Source organism: Amia ocellicauda, chromosome 16, assembly GCF_036373705.1.
Source record: "Amia ocellicauda isolate fAmiCal2 chromosome 16, fAmiCal2.hap1, whole genome shotgun sequence".
In the NCBI taxonomy this organism is placed as follows: Eukaryota; Metazoa; Chordata; class Actinopteri; order Amiiformes; family Amiidae; genus Amia; species Amia ocellicauda.
Genome location: NC_089865.1, coordinates 126440 through 142068, shown reverse-complemented (window position 1 = coordinate 142068; position 15629 = coordinate 126440). Strand labels below are relative to the sequence as shown.

Here is a 15629-nt window from a genome sequence, read left to right as displayed (position 1 = left end):
TCGGTTTGGTCTTTATAATTCCCCCTGTTGTTATGGTTATGTTATTCATTTATTGATCGGTTTTCTCCATTAGTAGCCCATCTCTATTTTCTGTGCCTGATCGTTTAGGGTTAACCCTATCTCACTACACACCTGCTTGACTGACACATGATCCGGTGTGACTCTAGTGTGACTGTGTCTCCCTGCGCTTATCTCTCTAGATAGGTCTCACTCCCCCGAGATGCTGAGACTGGAGATTTATCTAGAAATTTTAATAGACATTTACTTAATTATTTATACATATTTAATGTCTAAAGTTACTAAAGGTAGTTTTATTTAACTCATGGGGTGCATTCTTTATTTCTGTAAGAAAGTTACTACTATAAGGCTTCGGTTTGACCTTGGAGAGATATCGAACTAACAGACCGCTGTGCTCATTTAAATGTCAATTATATACTGTATTTCTTAAGTTAAATAAGTGTGGTTTAGTTTCATGTACTTCCTGTCAGGGGAAACTTGATTAAAATTGTGTTTTCGTTCTTTCTGTCTGAAAGGATGTTACTAGTCCGTTGTGCTGAAGGCTGTTCAGATGTCTTGCTGGTACCCAAGGCCATTAAGGTGTTCAGACTGCACCCCCAAGCTATTCGAATGTGTGAATTCTATACATCGACACACACATAGCTTTGTGTTTAAAACATATTGAGTGTATTTACTTATTGTATTGCATCTTATTGCATGAATGGATTATATTACATATGTATATAAAATAATTGGATGTTTTGTTACTAATATTATAACAAACATTGCTTTTATTGAGTTTTATTGAGATTTCCCAGTTTCTACATATATAGTCTATGCTTCTTATATAACATATATTCTATAATTCTTATAGATTTAAGGATTTCTTAAGTTAACCTAGTAACGTTACATTTTCATTTTGCACGGTGGTGTGAATACACACACGCAGACATACACAGACATACGCACACAGACAGACTAACACACACGCAGACCCACTGACACATGACTTATTTATGTATTTCAACATTCATTCATGATTAATGTTGGCAGGGACAGTCCTCCGTGCAAATGATCCTCCCGATCGTGATCTGTGGGCTCCCCCAGAAAAAGAAGCAAATTTAACACCTGATGCGCGATTCAGAGTCGAAAACGTAGCTTCTAGTAAACACACTTCTGCGCAGCACATCCCTGCCCGTGTGAGAGTGTATCACTCGACCCCACCTATCCATCGAGCCCAGGCCTGTGGACACCCCCCTGCAGTGCCACACGCTACACCCGGACACCTTGAGTCTGGATGGGATTTGCACGTTGCCCTTACTGTGAATGAAATGAACACGTGCATTAGGCTCTAAAGTTTCTCTGAGACGAGCACAGGAATGCAGCAGGTCTCCCAGGCTGCTGGCCTCCAGGACCAGACACACGGGCCAACAGTCCTCACCAGGTGGTCATGCTTACAGACCTTGGTGTGGAAGCCCAGCCTGCACAGGAAGTCTTTGGCCTCCAGGTGTGTCGGGGAGTCTGGAGCAAAATACACAAACTGTGAACCAAACCAACTGGGCAGAGTTACTTTTAATTCAAGCTCAGGACAACTGCTCAGATGAGTTCAGAAGGCCATGTCCAATAGGTTTTCACATGGAGTTGGGCCTATTTCTTTACCCTCAACACAAACACACGTTCTTCATATTACATATGGTTTTCTCCCCAAAATGGATTTGATGCTAATTGAGGAATAGGGGCGTGTGATGTCCGCACTCATGCTTTCGTATCAAGACTCCCAGGTCTTTTGATAAAGCAGACTTCTTTATAATGCTGTGGTTTCTCTACAATATGACGCCGTAATCTCTGAATAAGTTTGTGATTTTCACATCAGGACTTCATGCTGAAACTCCACCGATGAACAGACACGTCTTCACACGTCTCGTGAGACTAAAGTTTACCATTTTGAAGACTGGCACCTTTTTCCGTTGTTTGATAATTGACGTGATCGTGATGACCCTTTTGCACTGGGGCATGCGGTGGCTTTATCTGGGAATTCACTAAGTGCGTTGAACTGGACTCCCCTGAACTCGGAAAGGAGGCGAGTGTAAACCTGAGACTCACCACTCTGTTGACATCGGCAGCGTGGCAGAGCGACGGTAATCCAACTTATAAGGCTGCCTTTAATTCTCCTGATTAATTAGTCTCACTTATCACGTGTGTTTTAGTGTCTGGGGACGAGAAGCCTCTGTACACCATGCAGGCCGATCTCAGAGCAGGCGTTGCTACAAGTTCCTACAACTACAGTTACTTGGCTACGTATAGTCCATAATCAGACATAGCTGAGACCTTCTGACTTGCTGTTGTCAATCCTCAGCTGCTGAAGAGATCGTTTACCTGTGAGCCGGACTCATCTCCACTGTGCCATAGTGCTTCAGTCCTGCGTGAGAACGAGTGTCTATTGATCCTCATTTCCATCCTGGATCTCAAAAGACTGAGCTGTTTACCCCAGTCTTCACTTCAGACCCTTAGGGGCCGCAGCGACCGACTGAACTCAAAAGGGATACTCTTTTTCACAAATGTCTTGCATCTGGATTTGGTTTGGTTTCTCCTCGCTTTATAAAAAATCTGTCAAATATATTATATAATTATGAGAAGAATGCCTAGTCTTGTTGTCATGCTGTTTTTGAGGTGCTTTTTGAAAAACTGGAATGATCTGTTATGCAGTCTATTGGAATTGCTAGCCAACCTCTTTTAATTTCCTGTGCATTTCTTTCGAGCAAGAAAATGGGTTCAAGGAACACTTTCAGTGTTGATGGACTGAAGCTATCTTCTGTCTTAGCCCTCATCCTGGAGTACCTTTGTCTGCAGGTCTTTGGCCTAACTGAGCTGTGAATAACTTAATTTCAGACATAAAGAACATAAGAAAGTTTACAAACGATTGCATTATGTGGGAACCTCACTGAAGCCTGTATATTTCTCAGCTTGGAATGCTTCCAGAAATAAAACTGACTCTTTACACGTCCTCCAGTATTGTTGGTGTCTGAGATGTATTGCACTTTTTTGTTGTTCTCTGTTTTGATGCAGCTGGGTGCATATTGTGTGAATGCTGTTATTACCCAGCATGCTCAGCGTTTCTTCAGATTGCCACACAGATTTGGGGGGCCCTCACTGTAGCCCACTTGGCACAACATCACACTAACACGGGCTTAAGCCCACCGTCTCATAAACATTTGTATGAGCACACACATGTACAAACAAGCATACAATGTACAAACATACACAAAAGGCTAAAAAGTGAACTTTTAGCAGCACCAGCATCATTTCTTAGCTAAAGTCTGGAGCACTGGATTAATGGACACCAAACCTTGATTGGACACTGTCTGATGTTCTTATGTTCTTAATGATACGAGGATCAAATAAATTAAAGAGAATGCTTTTTTTAAGAGTTGGACCAAATAAACGTATTACAAAAACACACACATATAACAGTATCCCTGTCAGCACAACGCATTATACTATAACGATAAATACACACACACACACGGTGTTAATATCTGATTTAATATTGCACACCATTTACATTGTCCAGCGGCTTGGCCAGCGGGAGACACACAGGGAGAGCATGCAGACTCACACACATGCACAGGCATGATCAACACACGCAATAAACAGTTCACAACGTCGGGTATCGGTTACAAAGCGCAAGTCTGTGTTTCTTGTTAAAAGCTCTGTTTGAAAACTTCCATCCGAGCAAGTCAACAATATAATTGATCAGAGAAACTGGATGTGAGAGCTGATCGCTGTTCATTTGTGTGGGTTATTTTAAAACAGTAATATTGGATGTAGTTTAAGGAAGGATAATATACAACGTGTATGTTGGTGTGTGTAATCATGCTAGTGATTTTAGCATGATTACACATGTATATAATTAACTACTTTTGTCTAAAACGGCAGTTATAATCTTATCTACCTGTAAGCAGTCTAATGCTGTTGCAGAATCACCGAACACATTTAAAACAGAAGCAGATTCAGCAGCCAATAGCAGGGCGGGAATGACAGCCAATCGCAACGCAGTTCCTCTTGGCCAATCAGAGTGAGCCGCTGCCGGGTGCTGAGCGCGGTGCCTGCTGGGACGGGTGGGGAAGTGCGTGGCTGGGCATCATGGCGGAGGCTGCGCGGTGCCTGTGCGGGCGGCCTCGGCTCGCACTGTGCGTGGCTCTGCTCTACTGGCCGGCGGTCGCTGCTCAAGTCACGGCCGAAGATGGAGCCTTCAGTGCCGGCCAGTCCGTCTTCAGCGCCTCGGCAGCCCGGGACACACGGTACGGGGGCCTCCGGTCCAGAGACGGACAGCGGACGGGATGTTTAAGCAGTTCAGCCTGGACTAGAGAGAGGATGACACTATAGTATAATGCATCTGCACATGTGTGTTAGAACTGGTGCAGGACGTGCTGCACACTGTGGGTGAATTGTGCAGCAACTTCCCTGTGGCGATGAGCCTTAAGCTTTTTAGCTATAGAAGGACTGTAACTGTGCTGTTTCTGCTTTGTGTGGATGTTGTGTAAAGGTGCTTCATCATTGATCAGGAATTAATACGTGTGGATGGGTGATTTATTGTGTGTGTGTGTAATAGACAATTGTAATGCAAAGAAAAAGTGTAATTTCAAGTGGAACTCATGTGAAGTGAGTCGAACAGGGTGTGAAATTAAACTGGGAGGCAAAAAAATGAGACGCCCCCTATATATATATATATATATCACACACACACTTTGTGACTGTCTGGGCTAGCTTTCCATACTTCCAGGTACGCGTTTCTGAGAAGGTGTTTGTGTGTGTGCCCATGTGCGTGTCTGTGCTTTTCTGTGTATTCATGTGTGTGTATGTGCGTGCGCAGGTACCTGCTGTACGACGTGAACCCCCCCGAGGGCTTCAACCTGCGGAGGGACGTGTTTATCCGCATGGCGTCGCTGCTGAAGACCCTGCTGCGGGCGCAGGGCGGCTGGGTGTTGGTGCTGCCGCCCTGGGGCCGCCTCTACCACTGGCAGAGCCCCGACATCCACCAGGTGCGCATCCCCTGGGCTGACTTCTTCACCGTGGACAGCCTGGGCGCCAACATCCCCGTCATCGAGTACGAACAGTTCCTCGCCGGTAAGGCAGGGCCTGAGGGGACAGTGGAGGGCAGTGAAAGGGCTTCATTTGACAAACTGTGGCCTCTCCAGGCACTGAATGTGAGACCCCTGTTTTTGTTTGCGAGTGTGACAATGCAGATGTCTGATCTCCTTCCTCCATCTCTCTCTCTCTCTCTCTCTCTCTCTCTCTCTCCGCTGTACCGGGGTGTCTCTGCGTGGCGGTGGGGCTCAGAGTCGGGAGGCCCTTTCATTGAGCAGGTGTTCGTCCTGCAGAACTACGCCGAGGGCTGGACTGACGGCAAGTGGGACGAGAAGGTGGACGAGAGGCCCTGCATCGAACGCCTCATGTACTCTAAGGACAAGCAGGGCTACTACAGGTATGCACGGGAGCACCCATCGCAGCCACAGCACTGTCGCCAAGACCTCCTGCGTGGAGTGGGTTTGCCGCCAGGTTGACCGTATGTCTCTCCTCCCTGCAGGGGCTGGTTCTGGGGGTATGAGGAGACTCGGGGTCTCAACGTCAGCTGTCTGTCTGTCCAGGGCCATGCCTCCATCCTGGCCCCGGTCCTGCAGGGGAACACCACGGCTCGGTGAGTAAACAGTAGAGACGGAGTGAGGGTGTGGTGACGTTGCGGTGAACACGGAAAAGAACAATAATAAGAAACCTGATCAGCATTGCCCTGGTGTTGTGTGCGAGATGGACATGTTTGTGTCCAGGGCTGCTCTTGTCTGCTCCGGTGTCTCCTCCCCCATGCAGGCAGCGGCCGGCCCCCTCTTCCCCCTGAGGGTCTGGCTCAGGCTGTCCTGGCAGGCACTGCTGCAGTCTGCCCCGGTCTGCTCACCAGGACCCGTGTTTTTATTTTCCTCAGGTCAGTGATGGTGGACAGAGCAGAGACCGTCCTCCACGACCACTATGCCGGGAAAGACTACTGGGATGTGAGTCTGTTCATATCCGTTAATTAAGTGTTGCTGCGGTGCAGAGTGCTGTGAGCCGCCCCTGACCCGCTCGTTCCCTCCCCGCAGACCCGGCGCAGCATGATCTTCGCCAGACACCTGCGGGTCGTGGGAGACGACTTCCGAGCCAAATACCTTGACTCCACAGACGAGCGAGACCAGACCGTTTACAGCGAGGACTGGACACAGATGAGAGTGAGTCTGGGTCTGGATAGAATTCAGGTCACACGCACCAACACGGAACTCACACCCACACGGAACTCGCATGTACATGCACGCATCAGGAGCCTTTTTTTCATATGAAATGGACGAAGTGCAGAACTGGCTCCGGTCTCCTTGGCAGGCGAAGCTGGGCAGCGCGCAAGGGGGCCCGTACCTGGCGGCCCACCTACGCCGGAAGGACTTCATCTGGGGCCACAGGGAGGACGTTCCCAGCCTGCAGGGCGCCGTGAAGAAGATCCGCGGCATCATGAAGAAGCACAAGCTGACCCGAGTCTTTGTGGCCACAGACGCCGACGAGGAAGGTAACGACCGCGAGACTCGCCCCCCCCCCCGCGGTCCGCGATCTGTCTATGCGGTGCTTGCCTGCCCCTGTGTGACCTGCGCTCGGTGGGGGGCCCGCAGTGACCCGTCTTCCCATGTCCGCAGAGCTGGCGGAGCTGAAAAAGCTGCTGCCGGAGATGGTGCAGTTCGAGCCCACGTGGGAGGAGCTGGAACTCTTCAAGGATGGAGGCGTGGCCATAATTGACCAATGGATCTGCGCACACGCCAGGTAACCCTTTTTTTCTCCATGACTTAATTTCAGTCTCTCTCTCTATCTCTCTCTCTCTCTCTCTCTCTCTCTCTCTCTCTCTCTCTCTGAGTGAATGGTCAGCTGACCTCATGTGTTCTGCCTGTTTTGTTTTATTTGTTTTTTCCCCGTGTTTATCTCACTGCCCCCCCTCAACCTCTCTCAGGTATTTCATAGGCACGTCTGTGTCCACGTTCTCCTTCCGCATCCACGAGGAGAGGGAGATCCTGGGCTTCGACCCTAAGACCACCTACAACCGCTTCTGTGGCGACGAGGAGCTGGACTGCGAGCAGCCCACCCACTGGAAGATCGTCTACTGAGCCTCACCCGACTGACCCCACCCCCCACCAGGACACAACGTGCTGCTTTCATCAGAGACCCCCGTGTTTTCATCTCAATGACACAGGCTGGGGGAGCCGGGTGGCGCTGGGCAGGATGACAGAGCGTCTTCGCAGCACAGCCTCCTTTAAACTGAGGACACGGCATGGGGCCGAACCCCGTCTGACCTTTTCTTATTAGATAATAAAGACTCTGCCCCACATGCGTCAAGCTCAAGGTCATGCCACTACATGAGGATGCGTTTGTGTCTGCTCCGTATTGTGCTTGGTGTTTTGCCACATCGTCTCGCCGTGAGGACCGCTCATTTAAGTCTGGGAGGGAAGGGAGATACCATTGCTGGCACTACACCCTGGCCAGAGAAATGTAACGTGTGTGAAACCTGGCCCACGACCCCAAACCACGGTCTTTCTCTGTCAGAAGCCACTCGCTGGTCCCCGAGTCTCAGCCGCTCGCAGGAGTGATTTCTCAGTCCGGGGATCCCCGCTTCGAGCGATGTGTTATGAAAACGAGCAGGTGTGGTGCGGGAGTGCAGAACATGCTTCACCGCAGCGGGGGACACTCTGATGTCCGGCACTCGGGCCCTAACGACTGCCAAACATTTCCTATAATCATTGCCACTTCTCAGCCACGCGAGTGAGAGAGAGTGGGCGGAGAGAGAGTCGTACCGTTCAGATTCGGCTTTAGGTTCTCTCTGCAGTCCGTCACAATGCTCGATCCTCCTGTCCTGTCAGCGGAGTCACAGCCCGAAGCGCTGCGAGGCCGTCGTTTTGACTTGTCATGTTGAGGTGCTCACTGCCGTTTTCAAGCACCGTTCCATGCAGCAAATCAGTCATTGATTTCCGTGCCAGGCTCTGACACGACAGCCAGCTGACAGAAACACATTTATTCCTTTACAATTGTTCATTTAACACTTTTTTTAATAAGAGAATTATTGACTGTGTTCAAAACTGATGGGAAATGTAGTATTTACAGTTATTCCAAACTTTGTATTCATTTTAATGTGTTTGTGTGGATATGGAATAAGAAACGTAAAACACATTACTGCTAGTGTCACAGTTTGAAGTGTGGCTTCGCAAAATACACCATGAAGTGTTAAGCTCTTAAAAGGATGCAAAATAACAGATTTCCTCCAGGTGCCATGATTATGATCTAATCCTAAGGAATAAGTAGGGCATTGTCATGGTAAACCTGAACACTATAGTACAGAGAAACCTCTTATCTGCATAGCATCGCCATGCAGCGGATTATAGATCATCTGTATACTGTCGTTTTTCTGTGACTTCCCACGAAAACCTATTGCTGTAGATTCACGGACTGGTTTGTGTGAAGTTATACTGCCAGGATACATGACCAGTATTATTATTACTGTATTTTATGTTTTATAAAATTGAAACCAATAAAAACTACATTTTTTGCAATAACCTGGTCTGCATTTCTGGAATTTGCTCACTGCTTAGAGGTGGACTGTGTTTATTTACAGCTCTGTGATTCCAGGAAAACTAATGTTGGTTCTACTGTATATTTTATACATAAATGCTCCTCAGTTTATACCGAGTCCTGTTATGTAATTGCAGCACGTAAGGCTTTTCATATGAGTGTTTTTTAATTATAAATTTAACGGCAATAAGGAACTTCAGAAATGGGCTTCCAACCTCAACAGGAAACACGTCACTAGTACTTCCTGTACGTTACAGCCGCTGATTGGCCGCGGTGACGGAGAGCCGCTGGACGGCTCAATCGCTGTCCGGAGGGAGACGGATCTGAGCGACAGTTTAGCGATACCCTGCAGGCAGACCACGCCGTCCACAGGCCCGCAGGTACGGCGACCTCCGTCTCGATCATCGCCATGTCGTGCTGCTCAAACTGCGGCGGTTGTTCCGGTCGCACCGAGCGGGGACGATAAACCGCGGTTTGGCACGGTCTGACTGATCGGTGACGTGAATATACCGGTCGGTCAGGTTTGCTGCGGCCGTGCTGGTGCTAATGAGTGGCGCTGTATTTAAATGGATTCATGTTTGCATTGTCTGATCCCCGTCAGCACCGAGCGCTTAACCTCGACTCTCGCTTTGCCGGACATGTTGAAAGCATTATTATTTATTGGTATTATTTATTTCTTAGTAGACGCCTTGGCCCGGCACAAGAGCAGCACAGATGCAGTGCGATATTGCGTTCATCCATCCATTCACGCAATCATTCATTCATTGCCAGACGCCCTTGTCGATTAACAGGTTACTTGGAACTTACTTCACTTTATCACAATATTATTATTACTTTGTTTATTACAGGATAAAGGAACAAAAGCAAAAATACGCTACAACATTACAAATCGGGTATAATAGTAATTTAATAATTACAGACGTGCAGGCAAAATATACAGTTCATACTGAAGCAAGTCTTGCATCCGGGTTCTGAGCGCATGTGCGTCTCACTGCTCAAGGGTTAATTAGATGACGTCACCTTTAAAAACGCCAGGGGGAATTATTTGTGCATACATAAAAACACATAACAACACAATGACATAATACATACGCGAGAGAGAACTATTACAATAAGTTGTAAAAAATATAACCAGTAATGGTCAATACAATTTTTCTCACAAAATTGAAAGCAAAATTAAAGCGCCTTTCCAAATGGCATCGCACAGATGGCCGGGAGGACGCTTTTGGTCCGATTTGATCGCATGTGGGACGCTATTGGCTGTAGCTGCTGTCTGTCAGTGATTCAGCCAATGGGACGCAGGCTTTGGCCTGGGGGCGGGGCGCTGAGGGAGACTCGGTGCGCAGACGCGGGCGCAGGTCGGCCGGCTGGGCTCGTAATGGCGTCCGGGGGAAACTCGCTGTTTATCTATGCATTCAAAATGTGACTCGCCAGTGAATTTATCTTCTTCAAATGCTTTAAATAAAGTACAACCCCGGAGTTGATATTTACATCTTTGTTTTAGCAAAACAATATTTCCATGTGTTTTGGAAACGTTTACACAGCGTTTTTTAAACGATACAAAGCGCAAAGGCATATGGGAAATACGTTTGTTTTCATGTTTGTTTTGTTTGCGTTGCAGGTGTATAGGTTTCAGTAAACCTGAGCCTGCTATATTAATCCCGCCCCTCCCCTCCAAAACTAACCGAACAGACACCCGTCGGGTACGTGCGAAAAGGACGCTGCGTGACGTCATGGCGCTGTACCTGTTCGACGCGCACCCCACCTGGACCCCCGCCTTCCTGCAGGGCTGCCGGCAGGGCCAGGTGCTGCTGCCGCCCCGGAGCGCCGCTCTGCCGCTGTACGTGCCCCTGCAGGGCCACCCGCTGGCCCCGGAGCCGGGCATGGGCAGCTTTGGCGTAGCGCCAGTGGACAACGTCCCATTTGCGATCCCCTTTGGGCAAACTCATTTCTGTGACATGGCTGGTAAGTTTGTGTATTTGTGCAATTAACTTCAGTCACATGCGCAGCAGAGCACGCTTTCCTCTGACACATTCGCTGTGTTACACACCGCACTACCACACTGGATGCGTGTGAGAAGTGGAGGAGCGAGCGAGTGGTTTGGGAGTGTTGTGGGAGTTTTCCCGATTTCTGAGATAAATGCAGTGAACCCAACCTCAGTGTCAGAGTGTCTCCAGTGAACCCAGCCTCAGTGACACAGTGTGTGCAGTGAACCCAACCTCAGTGTCAGAGTGTCTCCAGTGAACCCAGCCTCAGTGACACAGTGTGTGCAATGAACCCAACCTCAGTGACACAGTGTGTGTAGTGAACCCAACCTCAGTGACACAGTGTGTGTAGTGAACCCAGCCTCAGTGACACAGTGTGAATCCTGCATGCACTTTAACTGGTGTTAACGAGTGAAAGTGTGCTCATGCCTAATCTCAGTGCGGAAGTGAAGGAGTTCACTGTGACTCCTGGGAGCTCGGAGGATATTGAGGGCTGAGACCCAGAGCCCTGCGGTGCTGAGGGGACAGTGGGCCGATTCTGGGGGTTGTGACTGCGCTGTGGTTCCTCTTCCCTCCGCAGCCCTGTCCTGGATCGATAAGGAGGCCCGGAAATTCCACATTAACAGGTAGGGGCGCTTGTGTGGGTGAAGTGGCTTGATCCTCCTGGGAGTGGAAGGGGTGGAAGAGAAGAAATATGTTTTCGATGGCGTTTGTTCTGTACGGCCGGCACAGGGCCGTGTTCGACTTGGTCTCACCGGGGGGCGTTCTAGAGCTGACCGACCCGAAGCTGCTGGGCTGGTATCTGTCCCTGGCCGTGGAGGACCGGTCTCTTGTGCAAGGTGAGTTTCAAGACTTATTTTCTCCTCCTCTGCTTCTTTCCAAGTTGTGCAGAAAGAGTTGAGGTTCTAATGTGGGGAATGGAACACTTAACGAGAGAGGGGTGGAGGGGTGTTTAGGCCCCCCGGGGTGACACTGCATGTAAAACAGCACTGCTGACCCGTTTGTTTGCCTCTGTAGAAGAAGGTGGACTCTTACAGTTTCTGCAGAAGCACCCAGCGCTGGATGTCACAAGAAACTGTGTGTACACGAAGAGTAAGTGTATCTGCATCTGTGTGTGCGTGTGTGTGTGTGTGCACCTCTGAGCTGCAAGGGGGTGCTGTGTATGGGAGCAGCTGTCCCGTCTCCTCACCTGCCTCTCGGTGTGCATAGCCCCACCAGCGGCCCCTCAGTCCTGCCCCTTGGTCAAAACAGTCGTTCAGACGGCAGTTACTGAGAGGAGCGGTGTGTGTGTGTCAGTTTCAGGGCTGTACAGGACGCGGCGTGATCACCAGGACGTGCCGGAGATGTCCTCCAAGCTGAACAAGTATGTGGCCTGTTTATTAACACCGCACTGCTTATCTTGAATTGGTTAATGTTTCTAAAGGTTGTCAATTGGATGTTTTTGATTGACAAGAGGGGCGTGTCTTTACACAAAGGTAGGGTTTATTCTGGGATGCATCCCCACCTACAGGGTGGGCAGAGGGGCCGCCTCCCGTCCGTTTCCCTCTTTGTTCTCATCTCCCTCCTGGTTAGATCGAGAAGACCTGCTTTCTACAGCTTGTCTGAGCGGCGGCGCTGTGAGCATGGCTTTAGCCTGGACGCCCCGAAGCCCGGGCAGAGTTGCCCCCTGCCCCCGCCGACGCTGTGCTTGTCAGGTCTGTGGGGGGTCCTGGCCCGGCTCTACAGGGCAGCTGTAGAGTGTGTGTGTGTGTGTGTGCGTCTGTGGGAGAAGGGGGTCTGTGCTCTGCAGCCTCCTTGAGCCCTGAGACCTCAGAGGAGGGAGGTGCTGGATTGAGAGCTTCTTTCACTCGGAGTAACGCTGTGCTCTTTCTCTCTCCCTTGTGTTTGTCAGAGATGGAGAGAGAGCTGCTCCCACGCTGCATCAAGCAGGAGCTGAACCTCAGCGCCCCCCCCCGAGCCCCTGGGTCAGAGGCCATGGTGCGGGGGGCCGGCGATACCCCACTGGACTTCGCCGAGAGTTTAAGGCAGGCGATTGGGAGGATGGGGTCGCAGTGAGGGAGTCTCCCAGCACCTCCGGTGTGTCGTCCGACCTCTGGGTCACAGGGGCATCCGCTGGGGAGGAGACCCTGGGCCGGGCCAACACTTCTTTGGACGTGGAACTGGAGCTTCGCGGAAGGGAAACTGGGGTTGATGAATGCGTGCCGGGACCCCCTGGCCCGTCTGGAGCACAGGCCGAGCAGCTCTCTCTGGATCTGGAGAAGGAGACCCTGCCGCAGTACTACAGCTTTAGCAGCTCAGCACTGGACCTCACGGCCACCAGGCCCGGAGATTGGGAGACGGAGCAGTGCTGCGGGAGAGTTCCGGCCGCCCGGCACACAATGAGGCAGGGAGGAGGCGGCGAGGCTGAGGTCACGGACACGTCGTTCACCTCTTCCTCCCTCTCCTCCTCCTCTTCCTCGGCTGCGCTCGGCGCCTCCACGGACTGGCCCGACGAAGAGCAGTATCTGGACTGTGACTTTGCAGGCCGAGTCGATGCCTCAGGAGACTTCGAGATGGAGGAGCCCCCTGCCAGCTCTCGGAGCACTGCCCAGCCTATCCCCCGCCAGGCTGGCGACGTGGCATCCTGCGCGGTGCCCGTGGGGAGGGACCGCCGCGGCGTTCAGACCAGCGATCCTTCCATGGGGACTCGTCTGGGTCAGTGGGGCGGCTGGGCGCTAGCGGAGGCAGAGCTGACCCGGGATGCTTCAGCAGACCCAGGTGAGCTCTCCTGCTCCCAGGAGTCCTTCATGTCCGCGTTGCCGGACGACAGCCTGGGCGTGAGTCCACTGGCGGCGGACGGGCCAGGTCAGGAGGGTGAGAGGGGCACCGGTGAGGCTCGGGGGGCATTTGGGACAGTCCCTGGCCTGGGGGCGAGAGAAGGGGAAGAGCCTGGCCCAGTGTGGTCCGCGCTTCAGACGAGCACAGAGGCCCTCGCTGCCCCGGTCACCGCCAGCCAGACCGGGCAGGACCAGGTGAGCAGGGACACCAACGCACAGCCCGGCCCGGCGCACCGCAGGGACGTGGCTGTGGGGACAGAGACCCCGGCCAAGGACAGGGGCACCCAGACTTGCCCCCCCACCACAGCGGAGAAGCACGTCATCACAGACATGTACATGAGCGACCTGGACTACTTCGTGGAGGTGCGTATGCATGCCGGACAGCATCTATAGATGTAGATGTATAGAACTTTTAAAGAATTGTCGAATACATTTTTGGTTGGTAATAAAATGGCAGACTGTATACTCCCTGTGTTTGTGAGTCTGAATCAGTCCAGATCAGAGAGGAGCGCCTTCTGCACTTGGGCAGAGTGAGAGGATGGGTCTTTGAGAGAGAGGGAGAGGGGCACGGGTCTCTGTGGGTGAGTGTTGACGCAGGAGTGTCTCTGCAGGAGTTTCTGAAGTTGCGGGCGGCTGAGGCGGAGCTGCGGGAGCTGAAGGACAAAGCGCAGAGGTACCGCGAGAGGGCACTGATCACCCATAATGCATCTGGGCTCCGGGGTGGGGCTGCATTCCCAGTGGACGGGAATCTGTTGGTCAACTAAGTCCAAACAGTGAACTTGAACTGAAGGAATGTCGAGGTACAGATCTAGAATGAAAGGAAATGGAATAATTCCACTTCCTTTAAAAAGTTGAAAACGAATATATTGATATGATGTATTAGTCCGTGTTGATTAGTGATGTGTAAAAAAATGGGGGATCGTGTTGTTACAGTGAGAGGAATGTCATGGAATTTTTTCCTTTCATTCAAATGTCAATTCTCCAGACTCTTGAATCGGAGTCGACCAAAACACTGGGAGTAGACCCCCGCCCTGCTGCGTTCACGGTTTAAATCTGCAGTGCGTTCATCGTGTGAGTTTAATCTGGATTGTGGGCCCCTGTATTGAGCGATCATCCTAATGAATCGGTCATCCTAATGAACACTCCAGTGTTGGCGACAGATAAGCGAGGTGGGGCTGAGGAGCAGCAATGTCGGTGTGCAGTGCTGTGTGTGTGTCAGTCCTGCAGGGGGCGGCCTGGGTACTCCGGGGGGCTGCGGCAGTGACTGTGCCCAGCGGGCGGTGAAGGCCGAGCTGCGCCTCCTGGCTCTGCAGTACCGGCTGTGCGAGCAGCACTGCTGGAGATTGTACTACACTGCGCACGAAGGCGCCCTCTGCTCCCCGGGGTGAGTCCTGCATGGCGCCGTTCTGTGGTCCCTCGCTGTCCAGTGCCCCCCCACACGCGCTCTGTGGTCTCACTCTGTCCCCCCAGGCTGCCCCCCCCGGGCTCTGTGCTGGGGGCTCTGCAGGGGCTGTGCGCTCAGTACAGGGAGATCAGGGCTCAGGTCCAGGCCGGGATGTCGCTGGACCAGCTGCCCCCTCTGTCCATCAGCTGCTCCTGCCTGGTCACCGAGCGGCCATACTGTCCAGCACAGGTACACGGCACGCCGCTCCCTCTCTGCCTTCTCTCTCTCTCCTTCTCTCTGCCCTCTCTCTCTCTCTCCCTTTATCCTCTTCCTCACTTCATCACACTGAAATGCATCTCCTGGAAAACCCTGCAACGAAGAAAACCGAATGTAATGAAACCAAACCAATTATATTTTGACTGAACCGAGAATTAATTACTGTTTGTATTATAAGTCAATTAAATGTCTCAATCTGCTCTGTTGCTGTATCCGTTCTGTCTTCCCAGATGATGGAAGAGGACTCTCTGTTGGAGGAGGCGCCGTGTGGGTACGTTCTGCCTGCACCCAGTCGGTCAAATCCAGTAACAAACTTGCCAAAACCCGCCATTGATGCGCTGACCTGGAGCCGGTAAACTCCCAGAATGCACCACAGCCTGACGCTTCTCTCGTGTTGCTGTTGCAGTGTGGAGGAGCGGTGCCGTGGGCCGGTTCAACACAGCGCCGCAGAGACCCTGCAGGCGGCCGCAGACGGGGGGGCAGTGAGTGATCCGCGTTTCTGTTCGGTCTGCAACTTCGTTCCTGTTTAGATCTGTGTTCTGA

At 51.3% G+C, this 15629-nt stretch overlaps 2 protein-coding genes across 2 annotated transcripts; both read left to right on the top strand.

The window, feature by feature from the left end:
- Positions 1 to 4111: 4111 nt before the first annotated feature.
- On the top strand, positions 4112 to 8609 carry pofut2 (protein O-fucosyltransferase 2). The gene is made up of 9 exons (XM_066687303.1): positions 4112 to 4298; positions 4871 to 5124; positions 5338 to 5482; positions 5585 to 5695; positions 5975 to 6041; positions 6129 to 6254; positions 6403 to 6583; positions 6708 to 6831; positions 7016 to 8609. The coding sequence occupies exons 1-9, from the start codon at positions 4141 to 4143 to the stop codon at positions 7167 to 7169; spliced, it is 1320 nt and encodes a 439-aa protein (XP_066543400.1). The 5' UTR covers positions 4112 to 4140; the 3' UTR covers positions 7170 to 8609.
- Positions 8610 to 10358: 1749 nt separating this feature from the next.
- On the top strand, positions 10359 to 15627 carry LOC136711906 (RNA-binding protein 44). The gene is made up of 13 exons (XM_066688494.1): positions 10359 to 10590; positions 11191 to 11236; positions 11343 to 11449; positions 11628 to 11702; positions 11907 to 11973; positions 12183 to 12304; positions 12502 to 12627; positions 12714 to 13789; positions 14038 to 14099; positions 14646 to 14810; positions 14897 to 15059; positions 15317 to 15357; positions 15493 to 15627. The coding sequence occupies exons 1-13, from the start codon at positions 10359 to 10361 to the stop codon at positions 15614 to 15616; spliced, it is 2406 nt and encodes an 801-aa protein (XP_066544591.1). The 3' UTR covers positions 15617 to 15627.
- The last annotated feature ends 2 nt before the right edge of the window (positions 15628 to 15629 follow it).

Coding starts and splice junctions, on each gene's coding strand:
- pofut2 (XM_066687303.1), top strand. CDS start 4,141: ATGGCGGAGGCTGCGCGGTGCCTGTGCGGGCGGCCTCGGCTCGCACTG. Junction 5,483..5,584: donor GACAAGCAGGGCTACTACAG/GTATGCACGGGA, acceptor TCCTCCCTGCAG/GGGCTGGTTCTGGGGGTATG. Junction 5,696..5,974: donor CAGGGGAACACCACGGCTCG/GTGAGTAAACAG, acceptor TATTTTCCTCAG/GTCAGTGATGGTGGACAGAG.
- LOC136711906 (XM_066688494.1), top strand. CDS start 10,359: ATGGCGCTGTACCTGTTCGACGCGCACCCCACCTGGACCCCCGCCTTC. Junction 13,790..14,037: donor ACCTGGACTACTTCGTGGAG/GTGCGTATGCAT, acceptor GTGTCTCTGCAG/GAGTTTCTGAAGTTGCGGGC. Junction 14,100..14,645: donor CTGAAGGACAAAGCGCAGAG/GTACCGCGAGAG, acceptor TGTGTGTGTCAG/TCCTGCAGGGGGCGGCCTGG.